Source organism: Pan troglodytes, chromosome 4, assembly GCF_028858775.2.
Source record: "Pan troglodytes isolate AG18354 chromosome 4, NHGRI_mPanTro3-v2.0_pri, whole genome shotgun sequence".
Taxonomy (NCBI): Eukaryota; Metazoa; Chordata; class Mammalia; order Primates; family Hominidae; genus Pan; species Pan troglodytes.
This window is the reverse complement of record NC_072402.2, coordinates 111,280,491-111,302,606: the sequence shown is the minus strand read 5'-3', so window position 1 is coordinate 111,302,606 and position 22,116 is coordinate 111,280,491. Positions and strand designations below refer to the sequence as shown.

At 35.6% G+C, this 22,116-nt stretch overlaps 1 protein-coding gene across 14 annotated transcripts in view; it reads right to left on the bottom strand.

Annotated features, from left to right (window-relative positions):
• Positions 1 to 22,116, bottom strand: part of YTHDC2 (YTH N6-methyladenosine RNA binding protein C2) — an 81,278-nt gene that overhangs the window by 10,718 nt on the left and 48,444 nt on the right. For 12 of the 14 annotated variants that reach the window (XR_010156972.1, XR_010156973.1, XM_517881.8 and 9 more), the window contains 8 exons: positions 21,130 to 21,249; positions 20,496 to 20,768; positions 18,615 to 18,741; positions 17,339 to 17,544; positions 16,787 to 16,982; positions 4,956 to 5,065; positions 2,942 to 3,234; positions 171 to 348 (listed from right to left, as the gene is read on the bottom strand). Coding sequence is in view for 12 of the 14 variants with exons in the window: in XM_517881.8 (XP_517881.2) it covers positions 171 to 348; positions 2,942 to 3,234; positions 4,956 to 5,065; positions 16,787 to 16,982; positions 17,339 to 17,544; positions 18,615 to 18,741; positions 20,496 to 20,768; positions 21,130 to 21,249 (1,503 nt within the window). In the remaining 2 variants the exon portion in view is untranslated. The remainder of the gene's footprint in view (positions 1 to 170; positions 349 to 2,941; positions 3,235 to 4,955; positions 5,066 to 16,786; positions 16,983 to 17,338; positions 17,545 to 18,614; positions 18,742 to 20,495; positions 20,769 to 21,129; positions 21,250 to 22,116) is intronic. The other 2 variants (XM_063810578.1, XM_016953640.4) reach the window with 2 other exon arrangements.

The following is a 22,116-nucleotide window of genomic DNA, read 5'->3' as shown; positions in this document are numbered from 1 at the left end:
AGGAAAAACTTTAAAATTTACTCAAACTGTATCAAGTTTGCTAGCTTCAACTTACATCTAGAAGAGGCCACAATTAGAAAAGTACTCTAATTGTTTTACAATTTTATTTACCTAGGATTACATGTGCTACAAATCTGTTCCTTACTACATTTTCTTTCAGATACTCTTACCTTTCCTGAGGATGGAGGAGAAGGACTAGCACAAGGACTTGGGTAACTACTGCTGTCTGTAGATTTCAGAGAAGACTGATCTGATCGGTCCTCAGTGCCTCGTTTAGGGTGTAAAATTCCTCTATCTTTGTACTTCTGAGGTGGGTGTAATGCTGGAGATGGAGATTTCATCAGTACTCTTGAGCAAGAAGGAGGAAGCAAAGATCAGTTATATATAAGTTCGTCATACAAAGATCAGTTATGTATAAGTTTATAATACAAAGCAGATGCCATTTCAATCCAAAGTCCCAATGATCTTATGATTTATGGAATATTATTTAAAAATACTAAGGTCAGGAAATATAGATGTCTATGGCAGTTCTAAATTTACAACTAACTACGTATGAGATCCTGAGCAAGCCTCGTAACTTATTGGAGCTTTAATTTCCTTATCTGTTAAATAAAATAAAAGGATTATATCTAAACTCCAAGATTTTTATATTCTAAAATTCTATGAATAAATGCCACAAACATGGCAGTCAGGAATTTCATAATTTTTCTTAAAGTATGGGTCTTTCTGGGACAGACATTAAGTACTTCCTGATGTATTGCAATATAAAGTTCACAACACCACCTATAAAATATTCTTGTTAAAACATTGGATCAAATCAAACCCTGAGAGCTAACCACCAGCTTATATAAGATACATAGGGTATGGAGTCCGGGTGCAGTGGCTCACGCCTGTAATCCCAGCACTTTGGGAAGCCGAGGCAGGCAGATTACGAGGTCAGGGGTTCGAGACCAGCCTGACTAACATGGTGAAACCCCATCTCTACTAAAAATACAAAAATTAGCCGGGCGTGGTGGCGTGCACCTGTAATTCCAGCTACTCAGGAGACTGAGGCAGGAAATTGCTTGAACCCAGGAGGCAGAGGTTGCAGTGAGCTGAGATCGTGCCACTGCACTCCAGCCTGGGCGACACAGTGAGACTGTCTCAAAAATAAAATATAAAAATAAATAAAAAATAAAAGATACATAGCGTATAGAAATAAATAGTGCCAGGAAAAAAACAGAGACAAATTCAGAATGTAGGACATCTCACAGTACCACTGACCTAGTTCCTTGAACATTTCACCTACTTGATTTATCTAACATTATTTTGTTTTTTCTTTCCTGCTTCCCTTCTGTTTTGGCTTACATATTTAAAAGTAAATCCCACACATCATGTCATTTTATCCTTCCATATTTAAATATGCATCTGTTAAAATGAGTGCATTGTCCTTATATAACCAAAGTGGTTACCAATCCCAATAAAATTATCATTTCCTCAACTGTCTCAAATTATTGATTCATTTGAATCAGCATACAAGAAACACTCATGCATTATATATTAGTATGTCACGTTTCTTGAATCTAACAGAATTTTTCATAGGCTGGTTTAGGAATAACTCTACCACAGAATAACTCCTATGGAAATATATTCCTACATCCTAAATAACTAATGCTCAAGAAAATTCTAGAACAATATTTTCAAAAAGTGCGGTGTATCTAAGTAAAAAAATTACTTTTTAGTCTTCCCCTTTTTCTCAGCAGGGTCTAGACCAGAAAGAAAGGTTCAGCACACATTTTACAAGCTTTCCTTGGAAACTGGTTAAATTATTACTAAAATGTAATATCTGAAGAACATGGAAACCAATGTTTTATTCCTCTTTAAAGGCTTAAATGATATTAAGCCTTTATATTTCATTCAAATATGCAAAAATCTGATCAAAAAAGGTACTAAAAACCCCACCTGATCCTTGAAAAACAGTAAGCATTATGTATCTTTTATGTTTCCATTGTTTCTATTTTCAGTTTAACTATAAAATCAAATTCTTACTACAGAGACTTTTCTACCAGTATTGCCAAAACTAGCCTCATAACCAAGAATGTTTTTTGTTATGAATTTTAACAAGGTGAAAACCTGATTATAAAATAACTTAAATTTGATTCTAACAAATGTTTTTATAACCAGAAACACTTCTGAATCATGGCCAATGATTTATTGTAACCACTATCATATTACTAAAATATATTTTTTACATAAATAATTCAGTATGCGGTATCTCATTAATATTCATAAAATAAACAAAAACACCACCACATTTAATTGCAAAAGAAGAAAAGAAGAATTTGGCTAAATTATAACAGAAATCTTGTCATATGACAGTAAATTTGTTTACTTATTATATGCCTCCCCTCAATCAAATATATATCCTCTGGAGGAGATCTTACCTGTTTTGTACACTTCTAGATCCCTCACACCAAGAACTGGCATTCAATGTGTCACTGAGTGAAGTACTTTTCTATAGGAATGCTAGTCAGCAGTATTGATATCTAAGATAAGGCTTATAAGGAGGTTGTTCTTTTAAATGGCCATAGCCAGTATGGCCCAGGGTATCTAGGTAAAATGTTACTTCACATATATCAAGTAAAATACATAATTTTAAAATGTCTATATATTTTTGAGAGACCCAATTCTAGAAATTAGATATTTTGACCTTTTCCTGACAAAGAGTTGCCTTATTAAATAACTCACAGATATCAATAGTTTAAAATTCATATTACCTTAATACTTAGAAGAATTAAGTTGAACAAGTAGAAAACTCTTTCCACTTTATTGCTATCTTTTCATGGATCTTAGATTATAAAAAAGTAATTTTTAAATATTATAAAAGCACATGATTCTAAGATAAATAATTCATTTTCCTGAATAAAAAGTGACCCATTTTGGTAAAATGTCATAAATTTACCTTTCTGCAGTAGTACACTCATCAGAAAATTCAGTATCTGCTGAACTTTTCCTACTATTATTTGACCTCCAAGATGAGGCCAAAGGAAGCTCTTCTGAAGACATAGGCCTTGGCCTTTGGCCAATCCCAGATGGTTGTTGTAAACCTGCAGACTGTTCTTCAGTGCTTAAAACAGCTATAATTGCTCTTATGGTAGCTTCATCAACTTGAGACCAAGGTTTAGATGGAGCTCTCATTCGGCGTAAAAATAAGCTATGCCACTTCTGTCTGAGCTGCAGCAATAAACTAGCTGCCTGTAATAGTTCAAATAGATACAAGCAAATGAATATCACATATGCAAAACACCTATGTGTTGATTAGTTTCCATTAGTTTGCAACTGTTTCCAATAAACTTATTTCACATTTCATATAATTTACTATTAATTTCATTATTTTTAATGCATGAATGAAATAAAATTTATTTATAATATTTTAGGCACTAAGACACAAAATCAAATTAAATAGTCTAATAAGAAAGACAGTAAACAATAGTTGTGGTAGAGTGTGATTAATACTGGAAAAGTAGCAGCAGGGTAAATAAAAATATATGTAGCTCATAGTGTTATTTTAGTGCCTGTAGAACATCCAAATGATCATGTCCTGAAGGCAGCTGGATTCATAGAAAGGTCTAAGACAGAGCTCTAAACTTGAAAGTCACCAGTTCCTAAATGATTGCAAAATATACACATAGAGATAAAGTCCCCAGGGAATGTATAGAGGGAGTAAGAAGATAAGAGTAAGACACAAAGTGCTAGAGAACTTAAAATTTAAGGCACAAACACACACAGCAGGGTCTGTGAAACAACTAAGAAGGACTGACTACAGAGAAAGAATTAAGAAAGATTAATGTTACAGTAACTAGCGACAAAGAATTTGGGGCAGGAGTAAGGAAGAAAACTGGGGAAGGGCAGGAGTACAAAAAGGAGGATATGGACAATAGTGATAAATAATAGAGGTCACATTTATCCCGGACAGCAGACTGACTTTGACAACATGAAGGACACAGTTGACCTTGGCAAGTACAGTTTCAGTGAAGTGATGAATTGGTTGGAATGGAAGTGAGAGTGTAGTAGGTTGAAGTGATGAATGAATGGATGCTAAAATAGTAAACCTAGCCAGTGTTAACTACTGACAGCTTGACGCCTCCCAAAAATGTATAGAGAATGATCTTGGACAGTAGAGACAGAATCAAGGGGAGGCTTTGTCATGAAAATTTGTAATTTGAAAAGAAACATTCATCCTCCCTCAAACCCCCAATTCAGAAGTATATGCAAAGAGAAAATAGTATGGAATCATATCTTTCTCTCAGAAAACATAGTTACACAAAATAAAGGGAGTTCTTGTGTACCCAATACTCAATACTTTCTTATATATCCAGAAATACTCAAGGATTACTGCTACAGTTTGAAGTTTTTGTCCCCTCCAAAACTTCATGTTGAAACTTAACCTCCAATGCAATAGTAATGGGAGGTGTTGGCCTTTGAGGGGTGATTGAGTCATGAGGGCTCTGGCTTCATGAATGGGATTAGGTATCCTTATAAAAGAGCTTGATGGAGGGAGTTCATGCCCTCTTGCCCTACTGCCTTTTGCCATATGAGGACACAGTATTCCTCCACTCTATAGGAGGCAGGGTCCAGCAGCCCTCAACCAATGTCAGCACCTTGAACTCAGACTTAAGATCCTTCAGAACTGTGAGAAATAAATTTCTGTTCTTTATAAATTACTATAGCAGCAACAACAAACTAAGACAATTACCTTGCTTAAATAATGAGCCACAACTAGGTTTTCCAAGTCCTCTGTTGGAATAAACCCCAATACAGAAGAGAATGAATGAGGTCCCCAAGAAAACTAAAAAACAAGTTATATTCTCTGATACTAAGGGCTCAATAGTAAAGAAAAAAATTTTATCATATTATATATCAATTCACACTAACTGAATGAAAGAAATTTATTACACTACTTGAAAGCAACTTACCTCTGGCTCCAGTTTGAAATGGAGCCACTCATCCAGTTTCAAGGCTGCCAAATTAGCTGTAGTTTTGTCCTCCATTTCACTATCACTACTGTCATTGGGAATGCCATCCACTGTCCAAGTACATAATGAAAAAAAAATCAATTTTACCTTCTTACGTTATGGCAAAAAACTAAGAAGAATAAATACGCTTCATATACACAAACCCTCCTGACATACAACAATTTGTGTGGGAAGTCCTTCAAACTCAAAAGATCACATGTTAAATCTCAGTATTTATTTAAAAGGAAAAAAAAGGGACCATTTGAAGACTATAATGTCTCATCACAATGCAACAAAATAAAAAAGACAAGAATATAAAATTTGAAGCACAATCTTTAATAACTGGATGAAAAAGAAACAAATAACATAATTCAAGGAAGGAATGACTATACTACATATCAAAAACTACGAAAGGTGCCCAAAGCAATACTCTTATAAAGTCACAGGTCAGTTTTAAAAAGAAAAAGTATACAGCTAAATATATCTAAGAAAAATAGCATAAAACCCAAAGAAAAGTAGAAGAAAATAGAAAATTATAAAAAGATGAATTAGAAAGACAAAATGGTAATTAAAACTATAACCCAGTTCTTTGAAAAGATTAATAGATAACCCTCTGTAAATTTAATAAAGGAAGAAGAAAGCAAAAATCTATCTACAAAATTAGGTGAAAATGAGATTATAAAAATACAGAATGCATTATAAAATATGAAATTGATATAGGCTAAAACATACAGTATGTATAAATAATAAATTTGAAATCTCCAAAGAAATTAATTATTTTCTACATGAAAATTACTAAAACTGAAAGTAGAGGAACTAGAAGAACACAAACATATTTAAGGAAGAAATCAGAGATATCCTTAAAGAACATCAACAAAGAAATCCAGAATACCAAGTCTCTCAATTTGGCATGGAATCAAATAATGACCATTCCTGTAATGAGACACATCTAAACCTAACCCAAAACCTGATTAACACCTAAAACCTACATACCGGAATATGTACAAGCACACACCACACAAACCCTACAGGTCAGCCTCCCCAATGAAGATAAATATAAGTTTTAAATAAAATGTTAGAAAAATATCCAGCAATGTAATAAATCACACTTAGTCCAAGGAAGGTTTATTCTCAGAACAAAATAGCAGTTCCATAAGAAAATCTATATACCACATCAATAGGCTAAATAATTTCTGATTATATGAACAAATGCTCAAATGCTATTTAGTAAATTCAACAAATTTTTAACACATACACAAAAAAAACAAAACAAAACAAAACCTTCTATGCCAGGTGTGGTGACTCATGCCTATAGTCCCAGCTACTCAGGAGGCTAAGGTGGGAGGATCACTTGAGCCTTGGAGTTCAGGGTTACAGTGAGCTATGACTACTGCACCACTGCACTACATCCGGAATAACAGAGTGAAACCCTGTCTCTTAAAAACAAAAACACACACACACGCACAGATACACACACACAAACACTATTCCGTTATTTAAAAGGGACACTTTTATTAAAATTAACATTATAATCAATAGTATAACTTTAGAATTTGAACCTTTAAAATTCAGTAAGACAAAATGGACCTTAATTCAGTTTTCTAATATCCTCAGAAATAAATAAAAGGAATACATTTTGGTAATAAATGGAAGTATTACCACCTGAAGGTAATATAATTCAATAAATACAAAATCCAAAGGATTAATGAGTTTAATAAAGTAACAAGGTACATAAAATATATAATGTCTGCAATAATGTTTCTAAAGTTCAGCAAGAAAATTACACAAAGAGAATCCATTCACCATGACAACTAAAAACAGCAACAAAAGAATCTTAAGAATCACCTTAGGAAATATCCCCAAACTTTATAAAAGTTACCAAAAATATATATTTTTTAAGATAAATTTAAAATAAGGTATGGCTAATTAAAAGATACTAAATTTCCTGGATGGAAACATTAAATTAATATACAAAAGAGGCCAGGTGCGGTGGCTCACGCCTGTAATCCCAACACTTTGGGAGACCAAGGTGAGCAGATTGTAAGAGCACAGAAGTTTGAGACCAGCCTGGGCAACATGGCAAAACCCCATCTCTACAAAAAATATGAACATTAGCCAGGCATGGTGGTGTGTGCCTTTAGTCCCAGCTACTCGAGAGACTGAGGTGGGAGGATCACTTGAGCCTGGGAGACAGAGATTGCAGTAGGCTGTAATTGCACCACTGTACTTCAGCCTGAGGGACAGACCAAGACTCTGTCTCAAACAAACAAACAAACAAACACAAAAGAACTGTTGTTTGCAAAAGGATTACAAGAAGATGACTAATGAATATTCATTATTAAAAAATAGGTAAGATTATCAAACAATAGCTCAATAACAGAAAGGCAGTAAAGAGTTACAGCTAGAGCTTCTACTACCAGATATTAGAATTTATTAATAAATAAAAATACTAAATAAAAAGGTGCAATATAAAGGCAGAAATGTAAAGGAATAGAGTATACAAAAAGGTTAAAGATACCAAATTTAACATGCAATCATGCAAGCTTTCTAAAGGAGGATATATAAGAACTGTTTAATAAATTGTACAGATGAGGGGAAAGCACTTGGAAAAACTTAGATCTTTGTTTTAGGCCAGAATCAACTCAACATGGTTATAAAAAATATTAAAAATCAAATTATAGAAAACAAAAACAATACTTATCACATCAATGGAGGGATGAAATTTTCTCAGCTTTGAAAGTGAATAGTATAGGAAAAGATTATTCAGTTTAAATACACAGCAATCAAAACTCAGAACTCAAAATACATAACACCAAAATGAATAATAGATTGACTTAAACATGACAGAAAAAAGATTAATAACATCTTTAAATTATAACGCTATCATTCAAATTTTTGAGTAAAATATCAGTACCCAAATAAATGGGCAGAAGATGAAAAAAACAACTCAACTAAAGGGCAATATAAAGAAATGCATGGAGAGTTATTTCTTTTTGACAGAAATAAAAAGAGCAAATGAAGGAATCTTTAAATATTTTATCTTTAAAACCAACACCAAATGATGGCATAGTTGCCATGAAATTCACTCTTAATGGTGCTAATATGGTTGAGTATGGAGAAAGAACCATGAATAATATCTATACATTTTTATCAAGTAATTCCCACTTCAAAGAGTTTTATCACAAAGAAAATATTAAATGAATTAAAGCAAAAGGACACACAGATGAAGATGTCAATGTAGCAATGCCACATAATCTCATAAATTATCAATCATACTATTTCTACTCTCTTCATACAAACTTAATGCCCTCAGTCTCTCAAAGCACATTCAATAGAGCTAACCACTCCTTTCTTGAAACAGATTTGCCTCCAACACTGAATCACTCTTCCACTACTCAAATTTATATATTCTCTTTAAGAAATCCATTCTCATGTCTCTAAATATCATTTACAAGCTGATGACTTCCAAATTTGTATTGCCAGCCCAGACATCTTCCCTGAGCTCCAAAAATGCATATCCAACTGCTTCCTGAAAAAAAATTTACTTAGAGTGTCTTAGCCATCTCAAACTTAACATGTCTAAAAAGAACCCTTAATTTTTCCCCTACATGACTTGCTCCTTCGTTTTCTGAATCTCAAATGAGTGACAAGCTACTATAACCAAAATCCGAGAATTGACTCCTCCCTTTCCCTTACTACCCACATTCAATCTAGCAGTTACTAGTACCTTCAAAATAATTTTATATCTACTTCTCTTCATATCAGCGATCACTATCCTATCTGAGCCATCATCTTGTTAGAAGACCACTGCAAAAGCCTCCTACCTGCCTCCACTCTTCTATTCTTGTAATTACTCCTGTAATTCATCCCCTTAGCCAAAATGACCTTTTGGAACACATCACATCATGTCATTCCTTTACTTAAAACCTTTTAATGACTTCCTTTTCTTTGCATTTCTATGGCCTACAAGTCCTTGCTTTCCTTTCAACCTTATCATTGCCCTCTTCCATTGACCAATGCACTCCAATCACACAGCCTTTCTGTCAATTCCTAGATCATTTCCTAGCACAGAATCTTGGGGCTTTCCCTCTTTCTCTACCTGCAGCACATTTCTGCTTTTCATGTGGCTGGCTCTTCTCATATTGTAGGTCTCAGTTTAAGTCTTCTCAGAAAAACTTGTCTAGGCTTTCTTTCAAGTAGGTCACCCCTAAGGTGATCCTCTTTGTATTTCCTTAATAGTATCATGCAGATTATTTATTTTTTACTGTCTGTCTACCCTCACTACTGTGTAAATTCCTAAGGACAGACACACACTGTTATACCTTCAATGTCTAGCACAGTACCTGACATATAGTAGGTACTAAATATTTGCTGAATCATTAAATAGCAAATAATTTGAAATCATCAAGATGTCTAACTATGAAGGAATATTTTAAATGTGTTATGCCAGGGGATCAAGCAAGATGGCTTATTAGAAACAGCTGCAGTCTGCAGCACTCACAAAGAAGAATGAAAAGGCACAATGAATTCAGCATCTTCAACTGAAATATCCAGGTTCTCACATTCGGACATACTAGGCATACAAATCAACCCATGGAGAATGAAGAAAAGTAGGTGAAGGCGACAGCCCACCCAGGAGCAGCACAGAGCAAAAGGAACCCTCACCCCCAGCCAAGGGAAGCAGTGAGTGATTATATGACCTCTCCCGGGAAACCACATTTCTCCCATGGATCTTTGCAACCTGTGAATCAGGGGATCCCTTTGTGAGCCCATGCCACAGATCTGTGTGGAGTGTTGGCAGAGCAGCCACTCAGGCACACACAGAAACGTAGGAGTTTTACATACTCTGGCCCTGGGATCCCTAGCAAGGCAGGAAATCTGTTTGTACATATCCCTAGGAAGGGGGCTGAATCCAGGAAGCCAAGCAGCATCATTCTGTGGGATCCATTTCCATGGCACCTCACCAATTATGACCTACTGGCTTGGGATCCCAGCCAGCCAACAGCAGTGGGTTGGTCTGTCTGAGATGGGGCCGAGTTCCCAGGGGGAGGGGTGGCTGCTATCTTTGTGGTTTGGTTGACTCTGCCACTCCAGCCTGATGGCTATACAGGCGGTCTGGATGAGGAAGGGTTCCCACCAATGCAGCACACCTGCTGTATCAAAAAGCAGCCAGACTGCTTCTTTGTACAGGTCCCTGATCTCACTCCTCCTGACTGGGTGAGACCTCAGAACAGGGGCTTCCAGTCACCTCCTACAGATGCATGTGGGCCAGCAACAGGTCAATAACCCCCAGGACAGAACTTCCAGAGGAAGGAGCTGGCTTCCATCTTTGCTGTTTTGCAGACTTCACTGGTGATACCTCCAGGTACAGGAAAAACTGAGGCAACTGAGGTCTGGTGGGGAGCCCCAGCAAACCGCAGCAGCCCTATGGAAGACTGGCCTGACTCTAAAAGAAAAACAAACAGAAAACAACAACAACATCAACAGAAAAGACTCCACAAAAACCTCATTCAAAGGTCAGCATCCTCAAAGATCAAAGGTAGATAAGCCCGCAAAGGTGAGAAATAATGCAAAGATGCTGAAAACTCAAAAAGCCAGAGTGCCTCTTCTCCTCCAAATGATTGTGATACCTCTCTAGCAAGGGCACAGAACTGGGCTGAGGCTGAGATGGCTAAAATGACAGAAGTAGGCTTCAGAAGGTGGGTAATAACAAACTTCGCTGAGCTAAAGAAGCATATTGTAACCCAATGCAAAAAAGCTAAGAATCATGATAAAACAATACAGGAGCTAATAGCCAGTTTAGACAAGAACATAACCGACCTGACAGAGCTGAAAAACACAACAGGAGAACTTCACAATGCAATCACAAGTATCAACAGAAGCACAGACCAAGCAGAGAATAGAATCTCAGAGCTTGAAGACCGTCTTTCTGACATAAAACAGGCAGACAAGAATAGAGAAAAAAGAACGAAAAAAGAAATGAACAAAACCTCCAAGAAATATGGGATTATATAAAGAGACTGAACCTATAACTGACTGGGGTAGCTGAAAGATAAAAGAGAATAGAACCAAGCTGGAAAACATACTTCAGGATATCATCCGGGAGAACTTCCCTAACCTAGCAAGACAGGCCAACATTCAAATTCAGGAAATCCAGAGAACCCTAGTATAATACTCCATGAGAAGATCAACCCCAAGACAAAAAAATCATCAGATTCTCCAAGGTCTAAAGGAAAGAAAAAATGTTAAGGGCAGCCAGAGAGAAAGGCCAGGTTACACACAAAGGGAAGCCCATCAGACTAACAGTAGACCTCTAAGAGGAAACCCTACAAGCCAGAAGAGATTGGAGGCCAATATTCAACACTCTTAAAGAAAAGAATTTCCAACCCAGAATTTCATATCCAGCCAAACTAAGCTTTATAAGTGAAGGAGAAATAAGATCCTTTTCAGACAAGCAAATGCTGAGGGAATATGTCACCACCAGGCCTGCCTTGCAAGAGCTCCTGAAGGAAACACTAAATATGAAAGGGAAAAATCCATTACCAGCCACTACAAAAACACACGGAAGTACACAAACCAGTAACACTATGAAGCAACCACATAAACAAGTCTGCAAAATAACCAGCTAGCATCATGACAGAATCAAATTCACACATAACAATACATAACCATAAAAGTAACATTAAAGGTAAATGGGGTAAATGTCCCAAGTGAAAGGCACAGAATGGCAAACTGGATAAAGAGCCAAGACCCACGAGTATGCTGTCTTCAAAAGACCCATCTCACATGCAAAGCCACACATAGGCTCAAAAGAAAGGGATGGAGGAAAATTTACCAAGCAAATGGAAAACAGAAAAAGGCAGTGGTTGCAATCCTAGTTTCTGATAAAACAGACTTTAAACCATAAAGATCAAAGAAGGGTATTACACAGTGGTAAAGGGCTCAATTCAACAAAAAGAACTCATGATCCTAAATATATATGCAAGCTAATACAGGAGCACCCAGATTCATTAAACAAGTTCTTAGAGACCTACAAAGAGATTTAGACTCCCATACAATAATAGTGGGAGACTTTAACACCCCACAGACAACATCAGACAGATCATCAAGACAGAAAATTAACAAAGATATTCAGGACCTGAACTCAGCTCTGGATCAAGTGGACCTGATAGATATCTACAGAACTCTCTACCCAAAAACAAGAGAATATACATTCTTCTCATCGCCACATGGCATTTATTCTAAAATTGATCACATAACTGGAAGTAAAACACTCCTCAGTAAATGTAAAAGAAGTAAAATCATAACAGTCTATCAGACCACAGCACAATCAAATTAGAACTCAAGACTAAGACATTCACTCAAAACCACACAACTACATGGAAACTGAACAACCTGCTCCTGAATGACTCTTGGGTAAATAACAAAATTAAGGCAGAAATCAAGAAGTTCTTTGAAAGTAATGAGAACAAAGAGACAATGTACCACAATCTCTGGGACACAGCTAAAGTAGTGTTAAGACGGAAATTCATAGCACTAAATGAACACATCAGAAAGCTAGAAAGATTTCAAGTTAACCACCTAACATCTCAATTTAAAAAATTAGAGAACAAAGAGAAAACAAACCCAAGCTAGCAGAAGACATGAAATAACTAATATCAGAGCAGAAGTGAAGGCGATAGAGACAGGAAAAACCCTCCAAAAAAATCAGCAAATCAAAAAGCTGGTTCTTTTTAAAAATCAATAAAACAGACTGCTAGCTAGATTAATAAAGAAGAAAAGAGAGAAGAATCAAACAGACACAATAAAAATGATACAAGGGATCTCACCACTGACCCCATGGGAATACAAACTACCATCAAAGGATACTATAAACACCTCTATGCAAATAAACTAGAAAATCTAGAAGAAAGAGGTAAATTCCTGGACACATACATACTCCTGAGACTGAACCAGAAAGAAGCTGAATCCCTGAATAGACCAATAACAAGTTCGGAAATTGAGGCAGTAATAAAGAGCCTACCAACCAAAAAAGCCCAACCAGATGGATTTACAGCTGAATTCTACCAGAAGTACATAGAAGAGCTGATACCCTTTCTTTTGAAACTATTCCAAACAACTGAAAAGGAGGGACTCCTCCATAACTCATACTGTAAGACCAGCATCATACTGATACCAAAGCCTGACAGAGATACAACAAAAAAGAAAACTTCAGGCCAATATCCCTGATGAATATCAATGCAAAAATTGTCAATAAAATATGGGCAAACCAAATACAGCAGCACATCTAAATGCTTGTCCACCACAATCAAGTTGGCTTCATCCCTGGGATGCAAGGCTGGTTCAACATATGCAAATCAATAAACATAATTCATCACATAAACAGATCTAAAGACAAAAACCAAATGATTATCTCAATAGATGCAGAAAAGGCCTTCAATAAAATTCAACATGTCTTCGTGTTAAAAACTCAATAAACTAGGTAGTGAAGGAACATATCTCAAAATAATAAGAGCTATTTATGACAAACCCACAGCCAGTATCATACTGAATGGGCAAAAGCAGGAAGCATTCTCCTTGAAAACTGTCACAGGACAAGGATGTCCTCTCTCATCACTCTTATTCAACATAGGATTGGAAGTTCAGGCCAAGGAAATCAGGCCAGAGAAAAAAATGAAGAGTATTCACGTCAGGTGGGTGCAGTGGCTCATGCCTATAATCCCAGCACATTGGGAGGCCGAGGTGGTGGATCGCTTGAAGTCAGGAGTTTGAGACCTGCCTGGCCAACATGGTGAAATGCCAAATCTACTAAAAATACAAAAAAAATTAGTGGAGTATGGTGGCAGACGTCTGTAATCCCAGCTACTCCGGAGGCTGAGGCAGCAGAATTGCTTGAACCCAGAAGGCAGAGGTTGCAGTGAGCTGAGATCACACCGCTGCACTCCAACCTGGGCGGCAGAGTGAGACTCCATCTCAAAATAAAGAAATAAAGAGTATTCAAATAGGAAAAGAGGAAGTCAAATTATCTTTTTTGTAGTTGATATGATCTACATCTAGAAAATCCATTATCTCAGTCCAAAAGCTTCTTAAGCTGATAAGCAACTTCAGCAAAGTCTCAGGATATAAAATCAATGTGCAAAAATTGCTAGCATTCCTATATACCAACAACAGGCAAGCAGAGAGCCAAATCATGAATGAATTCACATTCACAATTGCTACAAAAATAAAATACATAGGAAAAGGCCAAGCATGATAGCTCACGCCTGTAATTGCAGCACTTTGGGAGGCCAAGGCAGGCAGATGGATCACCTTGAGGTCTGGAGTTCAAGATCACCCTGCCCAACATGGTGAGACCCTGTCTCTAGTAAAAATACAAAAATTAGCCAGGAATTGTGGTGCGTGCCTGTAATCCCAGCTACTCAGGAGTCTCAGGCAGGAGAATTGCTTGAACCCAGGAGGCAGAGGTTACAGTGAGCTGAGATTGTGCCACTGCACTCCAGCCTGGGTGACAGAGCAAGACTCCATCTCAAAAAAATGAAATAAAATAAAATAAAATAAAATAAAATACCTAGGAATACAGCTAATAAGGGAAGTGAAGGACCTCTTCAAGGAGAACTACGTATCACTGCTCAAAGAAATCAGAGAGGACATAAACAAATGGAAAAACATTCCATGCTCATGGATAGGAACAATCAATATCATGAAAATGGCCATACTGCCCAGAGAAATTTACAGATTCAATGCTATTCCCATTATACTGACAGTCTTCACAGACTTAGAAGAAACGATTTCAAAATTCTTATGGAACCAAAAGAGACCATATAGCCAAGACAATCCTAAGCAAAAAGAACAAAGCTGAGGCATCACGCTACCCGACTTCAAGCTATACTACAGGGCTACAGTAGCCAAGACAGCATGGTACTGGTATAAGAACAAACACATAGAACGATGGAACAGAATAGAGAACTCAGAAATAAGACCACACACTTACAACCATCTGATTTTTGACAAACCTGACAAAAACAAGCAATGAGGAAAGGACTCCTTATTTAACAAATGGTGCTGAAAGAACTGGTTAGCTATATGCAGAAAACTGAAACTGGGCCCCTTCCTAACACCTTCGACAAAAATTAACTCAAGATGGATTAAAGACTTAAATGTAAAACTCTAAACCATAAAAACCCTCGAAGAAAATCTAGGCAATACCATTCAGGACATAGGCACAGGCAAAGATTTCATGATAAAAATGCCAAAAGCAATTGCAGCAAAAGCAAAAATTGACAAATGGGATCTAATTAAACTAAAGTTTCTGCACAGCAAAAGAAACAACTATCATCAGAGGAAGCAGACAACCTACAGAATGGGAGAAAATTTTTGCAATCTATCCATCTGACAAAGGTCAAATATCCAGAATCTACAAGGAACTTAAGCAAATTTACAAGAAAAAACAACCCATTAAAAAGTGGGCAAAGGACATGAACAGACACTTCTCAGAAGATGTACATGTGGCCAACAAACATATGAAAAAAAGCTCAACGTCACTGATCATTACTGGAATGCAATTCAAAACCACAATGAGATCAGAATGGCTATTATTAAAAAGTCAAAAAACAACATGCTGGTGAGGTTGTAGAGAAAAAGGAACACTTTTACACTACTGTGTAATTAAATTACACTAGTGTAAATTAATTCAACCACCATGGGAGACAGCATGGTGATTCTTCAAAGACCTGGAGGCAGAAATACCATTTCTGGGTAAATACCCAAAGGAATATAAATCATTCTATTATAAAGATAAGTACATTTGTATGTTCAGTGCAGCATTATTCACAATAGTAAAGACATGGAATCAACCCAAATGCCCATCAATGGTAGGCTAGATAAAGAAAATATGGTACATATACACCATGGGATACTATGCAGCCATAAAAAGGAATTAGATCATGTCCTCTGCAGGGACATGGCTGAAGTTGGAAGCCATTATCCTCAGCAAACTAATGCAGGAATGGAAAACCAAACACTGCATGTTCTCACTTATAAGTGGGAGCTGAATGATGAGAACACATGGACACAGACAGAGGAACAACACACACTGGGGCCTACTGGGGGTGTGTGGTAGAGGGGAGGGAGAACATCAGGAAGAATAGCTAATGGACACTGGGCTTGATAGATACATGATGTCATGATCTGTGCAGCAAACCACGATGGCACACCTTTACCTATGCAACAAAACTGCACATCTTGCACATGTACCCCTGAACTTAAAATAAAAGTTGAAGGAAAAAAATGCATTATGCCACTTCAATGTGATATACTATTTTGCAGTCATTAATATAAAATACTAAAAATATTTTTGATATCTCTGTAATGAAAATAACAAAATATAAAATAACAGTTTGGGTGAAATAATTTAAAATATGTAAACATGTAGAAAAAATATAACATTAAAAAGTGTTAGCATGAGAAAAATGAGATTATGGGTGGCTATTATTTCTTTTACAATTACCTTTATTTACGTTAAACTATCATTTAAATTCAAGTGGAAAAGAAAAATTTCTTCCCAACAGCAAGATTAATAAAAAATGCACAAATAAACATCAAGTTACCTTATAAATAAATTTCAAAAACAGTAGTATACCTTAGTATTTCCTAATTAGTCTTAGTACATCAAAATAGAGCTGCTACTATATAAATCTTTATAATTTCATTATTTGGTTTAGTAAAATAATTTCATTATTTGGTAAAAAAAAAAATTCATTTCAAATAGATTTTTATTTCCTTAATACATTTACCTCTAAAGGATGAAGGTTCCTGAAGAGCATTACTTGCCAATCTAGCTGGTCCACAGAATACCAATATAGTGACAGGCGTCACTGCTGAACAACATCTAATATTAGCTATTCTATGGGCTCTGGTCATTTCATCATAAATAAGCCAATCTGTGGGCAGTGCCTTAATTGCTGCAGCTTGACCATTGGCTGGAGGAATCTATTAAGAAAATAAATTTTAAAAATTGTTAATTGTGTTTATCACCTAGTTTATTGGAAATACTTTTAAAATGTAAAAAGTCAATGAAATAGATGATGTATATTAGTACGTAAGCAAAAATTAAAACAAGTCATTGCTCATGTAGTTCGTACAAAAGTACTCATTACTTAACATGTTACCTTTTCCAACTCTAAAATTTATAAGTTTTGTTCCAATATTTAATGTTATATATATATATATATATATAAAACTAATTAATTTCTTAAAGCAGGCAGGCATTTGGAGCATTTTTCATTGATAGTGAACTACCTAAATTAGTTTCACCTCAAAACCCAACAGCATTCAAAATCTTTTACCTTTTTATATTGAGGCTGACTGAGAACTGAAGCAGGATGAAATCGTACTTTTTTCTCCTTTGGCCCTGTCAATACTAGATTCTCTCTGTCCACGTGGACTAAATTAGGATACATGCCTGCCACCAATGCAGCTTTAACGACAGCCCAATTCTCAGAGTTTGTGTTAACATCTCGAATGTCACCACCACCTCGTGCTCTAACAAAACCTAGAGGGGAAAAAAACCACACCAATTTTTCTATTGTGCAAAAGATACTTTTGTGTATTTTTTCCAAAAACTTGTACAACTCATGTAAATTTTGTGATATTCAAATTTCACGATAATTAATAGAATCTCCTCTGGAAAGTTGTTTAAAATATGAACCACCCCTCCCCACCCCAAAACAGATACAGAACCAACATTCTAGGGAAGTGTAGATCTGCTCAGGTTAGATTAAGTATAAGAATCACTGGGGGCTTAAATTTTTTTAGATCCACATTCTTGCAATAAAGTTCTTCATAATCTGCTGCCAGAAACAAACTAAATTCATAGCTGGAAACCCAAACCATTCTTCTGACTGTTATTAACAACATTTTGGTTATGATAGATACTAATTCTGTAGATGAAGTCAAGTAAATATATGGTAATTTTTGCTTGAGTTTCAAAAGTCCTTCATATTTCCTTATGTTCAGGTCAACTCTTAAGTCCTCTGGTTCATTCCTTATATTACTCTGGCACTTCAGCTAACCCATGAATCCAGGCTCTGGTACTATTCTTCTGACTACCACATCAATTTTTTTTTGCTACTCAAAAAGGCAATTCTAAAAGGTAATAGCAATACTAGCATCCTCTTCAAAAAAAAAAAAAAAAAAGTGACTTCAAGTATTACTAGCTGTTTTTGTGTTCCAAAAATATGAAGAGCAGCATTCATATCATTTTTTTAAAATTTCTATTTCACAGAACTAAATAAGTATTCATTAATGGTGATAAAAGAAAATAACTATAAGATCTAAATTGATCTCTGCCAACCAATACAAATTGTTCATTGCCAACAGTATCACAAGCATATAGATTCTGTCCCTAGATTTCTCAAATACACCTCCTGCAATAGCATTTTTTCATCAACAAGCAAAAGTTGAAGACATATCGAAGTCTACAAATCATGCATGAATATAAGATACACAACATGATAATGTCATAAAAATAATAGATGGCATCAGTTAACATAAGAAATACTATGAAATATGGGCAGGGTACTCTCAGTAACTTAAATAGGCTCTTTGAGGGAAAAACTTTACCTGATGCTCTAAGTTGACCAAGCAACTGTGTTCTCATGCCTATGATTATTTCCATAGTAGCCTGTGAAAGAAAATTCTTTTCACAAAAGGCTCGCTCCCACCCATCACTTCGTGCTTTTTGCCAGGCCTATAAAAAGAGGATAATTGCATAACAAGACACATTTACTAATCGCTTCTTAGTGAGGCAACAAGTAACTACAAATCACTACACGAATTCCTCGAGGTCAATTTGCCTTATTCTAATTATTCTATAAAATCTAAGACTTTATGATCAAATAATATTTATCATTAATTTATACTCAAATGCTAAAAAAGCCATTGAGTTTATAAAATCTCAATGAGAACTAAGTGTCAAGTAGCCTAAATGACTAACAATGTAAAAATATTTGCCTTCTCAGATGCATCTGCTAATTTTACTCTCTACAAAAGTATAGGTTTTCAACTAAGACTTCTTAACACTTATATCAAAGAATCGTGCCACTCTTGTCCTCCAAAAAATAATCTCTATGTCAACCCTGGACTCTACCTAAGAATGGAAAGTAGGATTTCTATAAATCATCTATATGCAGTATAAAAAGCTCTCCTCTGTGAATAGGTTCTCTTGCTTTGGTATATATATAACTAAAAGACTGAAGCAATAATTTATCCTCTCTGCTTTTGAAGGAGCTGGGGGAAAAGCAAAGAACAGATAGAAATTCTACTCTAAATCTCCCTCTACTTCTCACTCAACTATCTACTATAATATATGGTATTTAATATACCCAATTAATAACAATGAGTTATCCATTGATCAATACTCACAAAAGAGCTTGTAATTATTTTTGAAAATTATATGTGGTGAAAAAATCTTCTGTGTCTGAAGAAGAGTACTTTCTGCATAAACAAAGTTAGATTTTTAAAAAATATGGCTGGGCATGGTGGCTCACACATGGTAATCCCAGCACTTTGGGAGGCCAAAGCAGGCAGATCACTTGAGGTCAGAAGTTCGAGACCAGCCTGGCCCACATGGTGAAACCCTGTCTCTACTAAAAACACAAAAATTAGCTGGGCATGGTGGTGGGTGCCTGTAACCCCAGCTACTCGGGAGGCTGAGGCAGGAGAACTGCTTGAACCTGGGAGGCTGAGGTTGCAATGAGCCAAGACTGTGCCACTGCACTCCAGCCTGGGTGACAGAGCAAGACTGTCTCAAAAAAAAAAAAAAAAAAGTATAGACACAGTCTACATTCAAGAAGATTTGAGGATAAATACAATGCCTATGTTTTCAAGAAATATTCTTCCCCACATATCTGAAATTCTAAATTACATTTAATTTGTCTTCCCCAGGATCCTATTTTCCCCATCTTTTCTTTTCCATTTGCCTCTTTCCTCAACTTCCCATTACCATTATCTTAAAAGGTTTTTAAGTGATTTTTGTATTTTGCTTTACAAAATTAAGTTCTCAGCATAGTGTCTTGAGCAAACAAGAAAAAAGCTGAACTCTAAGAAAAATCGATAGATATTACATCAATATAATTTTCTTATAAGCTTTATTCTATGTACTTTAAATAGTATACAGTATTTCTTAACTGAAATTTTAGAACATTCCTTGCCCAAGACATGATTTAAAGAAACCTGGTAATAGAAGCATAAACACAAATAAATATATATACAAATACACTCATATATTCCTATAAGGAGAAAATGGGAAAAAAGAGCAAAACTGTTTTAATTTTAACATAACAACAGCAAGAAGATATTTTTCAGGACTATTAATGTGACTTCATAATGAAACAAAATTAATGCAATTTTAAAATTTATAAATTATTTTTAAAATTCCTACATTTGCCCCAGAAATGTGTTTAACCAGCAATGTTTTCAGAAATAAAATGACAGTAATAGTACCTGGAATGCTCTGAGAAGTGCCATATGGTCACTGAAGGCTCCTGCAGTAAAACGTTTCCTACAAAGCATAGCTGCACGTTTTTGAGAGGCCTGAGTAGGTAGTACAAAAGGATCTCGATAAGCTAGCGTGCAAGCAATTGTAAGGATGGGGTCCAGACACTTTAAAACAACAGCACACAAGACCATTTTACCAAGATGTGGTTCTACTGGCAAGTCAGCCAAATGATACCCAAGTTCAGTCAGATCTTCCCATGTATCCATTGCATCTATTGTCTAAGTAAAAGGAGACAGAACAGACTTTGATGTGAGCAAACTGTTTAATCAAAACACATAATTAAAAACCCCTAAATAATAAGAATATAGATTTTCTTTTGCTACTACATCTCATAAAAATATATTTTGTTTCTATTATACTATATAAAAGAACTATATCTACTGTTTCATACATGACAATATTATTTAAAGTACATGATCATTTAAGATAATTGTTTAAAAGTACAAAATTAGTTTATCTGGACACATGTAGGAGGACAAAAAGAAAAATAATTATACAAAATTAGTTAAGACATATTTTCTTTTAGTTTAAAATTTCAAGTAAAAATGTCATGTAAAATAAAACTATGAAGACACCAACCTTAAGCATTTGTACAGCATTTCTTACAATTAAAGCTGGTGGAGGTTCAGGAGCTTTCATAAGAAAATCAGCAATGGGACAATTAACTGGGGCTAACAGCTTGGTATGTAAGCAAAGTTCCTATAAACCAAAACAGTAAATAATTTTTTAAAATTAAAAAGAATACTAACCTACACATTTAAAGAAATCATGGGAACTACAGTTCCCAAACACAGACTAGTAGAGTCTCTGATTAGAATGAACAGTAGAAGGAACAATGTCTTTCTGTAAAAGATGAGCTCATACTTTGCCCTAGATGCCAGAACCTTAATAAATACCCTCTTCAATCAACTTATACCAAGATTGCCATTGCTCCCATTGGCAACATCTCCTCACACTGTTCGTATACATAACATTCATAGTCACTGTCCAAAAAAAAAAAATCTTTTTCCCCCTTTATACTTACTACATTCTAGAATATTTTATCTACTCAGCAAATATTTAAGTGCTTTCTAAGTGCAAGGCCCTGTGCAAATTGGAGAAAAAGAAGGGGACAGAAGGAAGTGTCCATTCTCATTGAGTTTACACTGTAATATGAATAAGCAGACTTTAAATAATTAATTATATAATTAACTACTTAATTACGATTATCGTCGATGCTATGAAGGCTATAGGGAGCTAAACAAGTAAATATGATTTAAGCAAGTTCAGAAAAGGGTGGGAGAGGGAGACCATGGGAAGTTACAGATAGTTTTCCTGAAGAAAGACACTTAAACTAAGATGTAAAGACTGAGTAGGAGTAACTATAAAAGGAATAAGGGGAAAGAATCTAAGGAGAGAGTAGATACCTGTGAAAGCTGTAAGGCAGAAGGAAAAAAGACGTGCTTGAGAAACTAAAACCAATGGTGTAAGAGAGGATAAGTAACAAGAAATCACCTGTTCCTTCCTGCCTGTGACTGGAGACACAGGCAGGAACAGGCAATTTACGCTCTTGTTAAGGATTCTGAA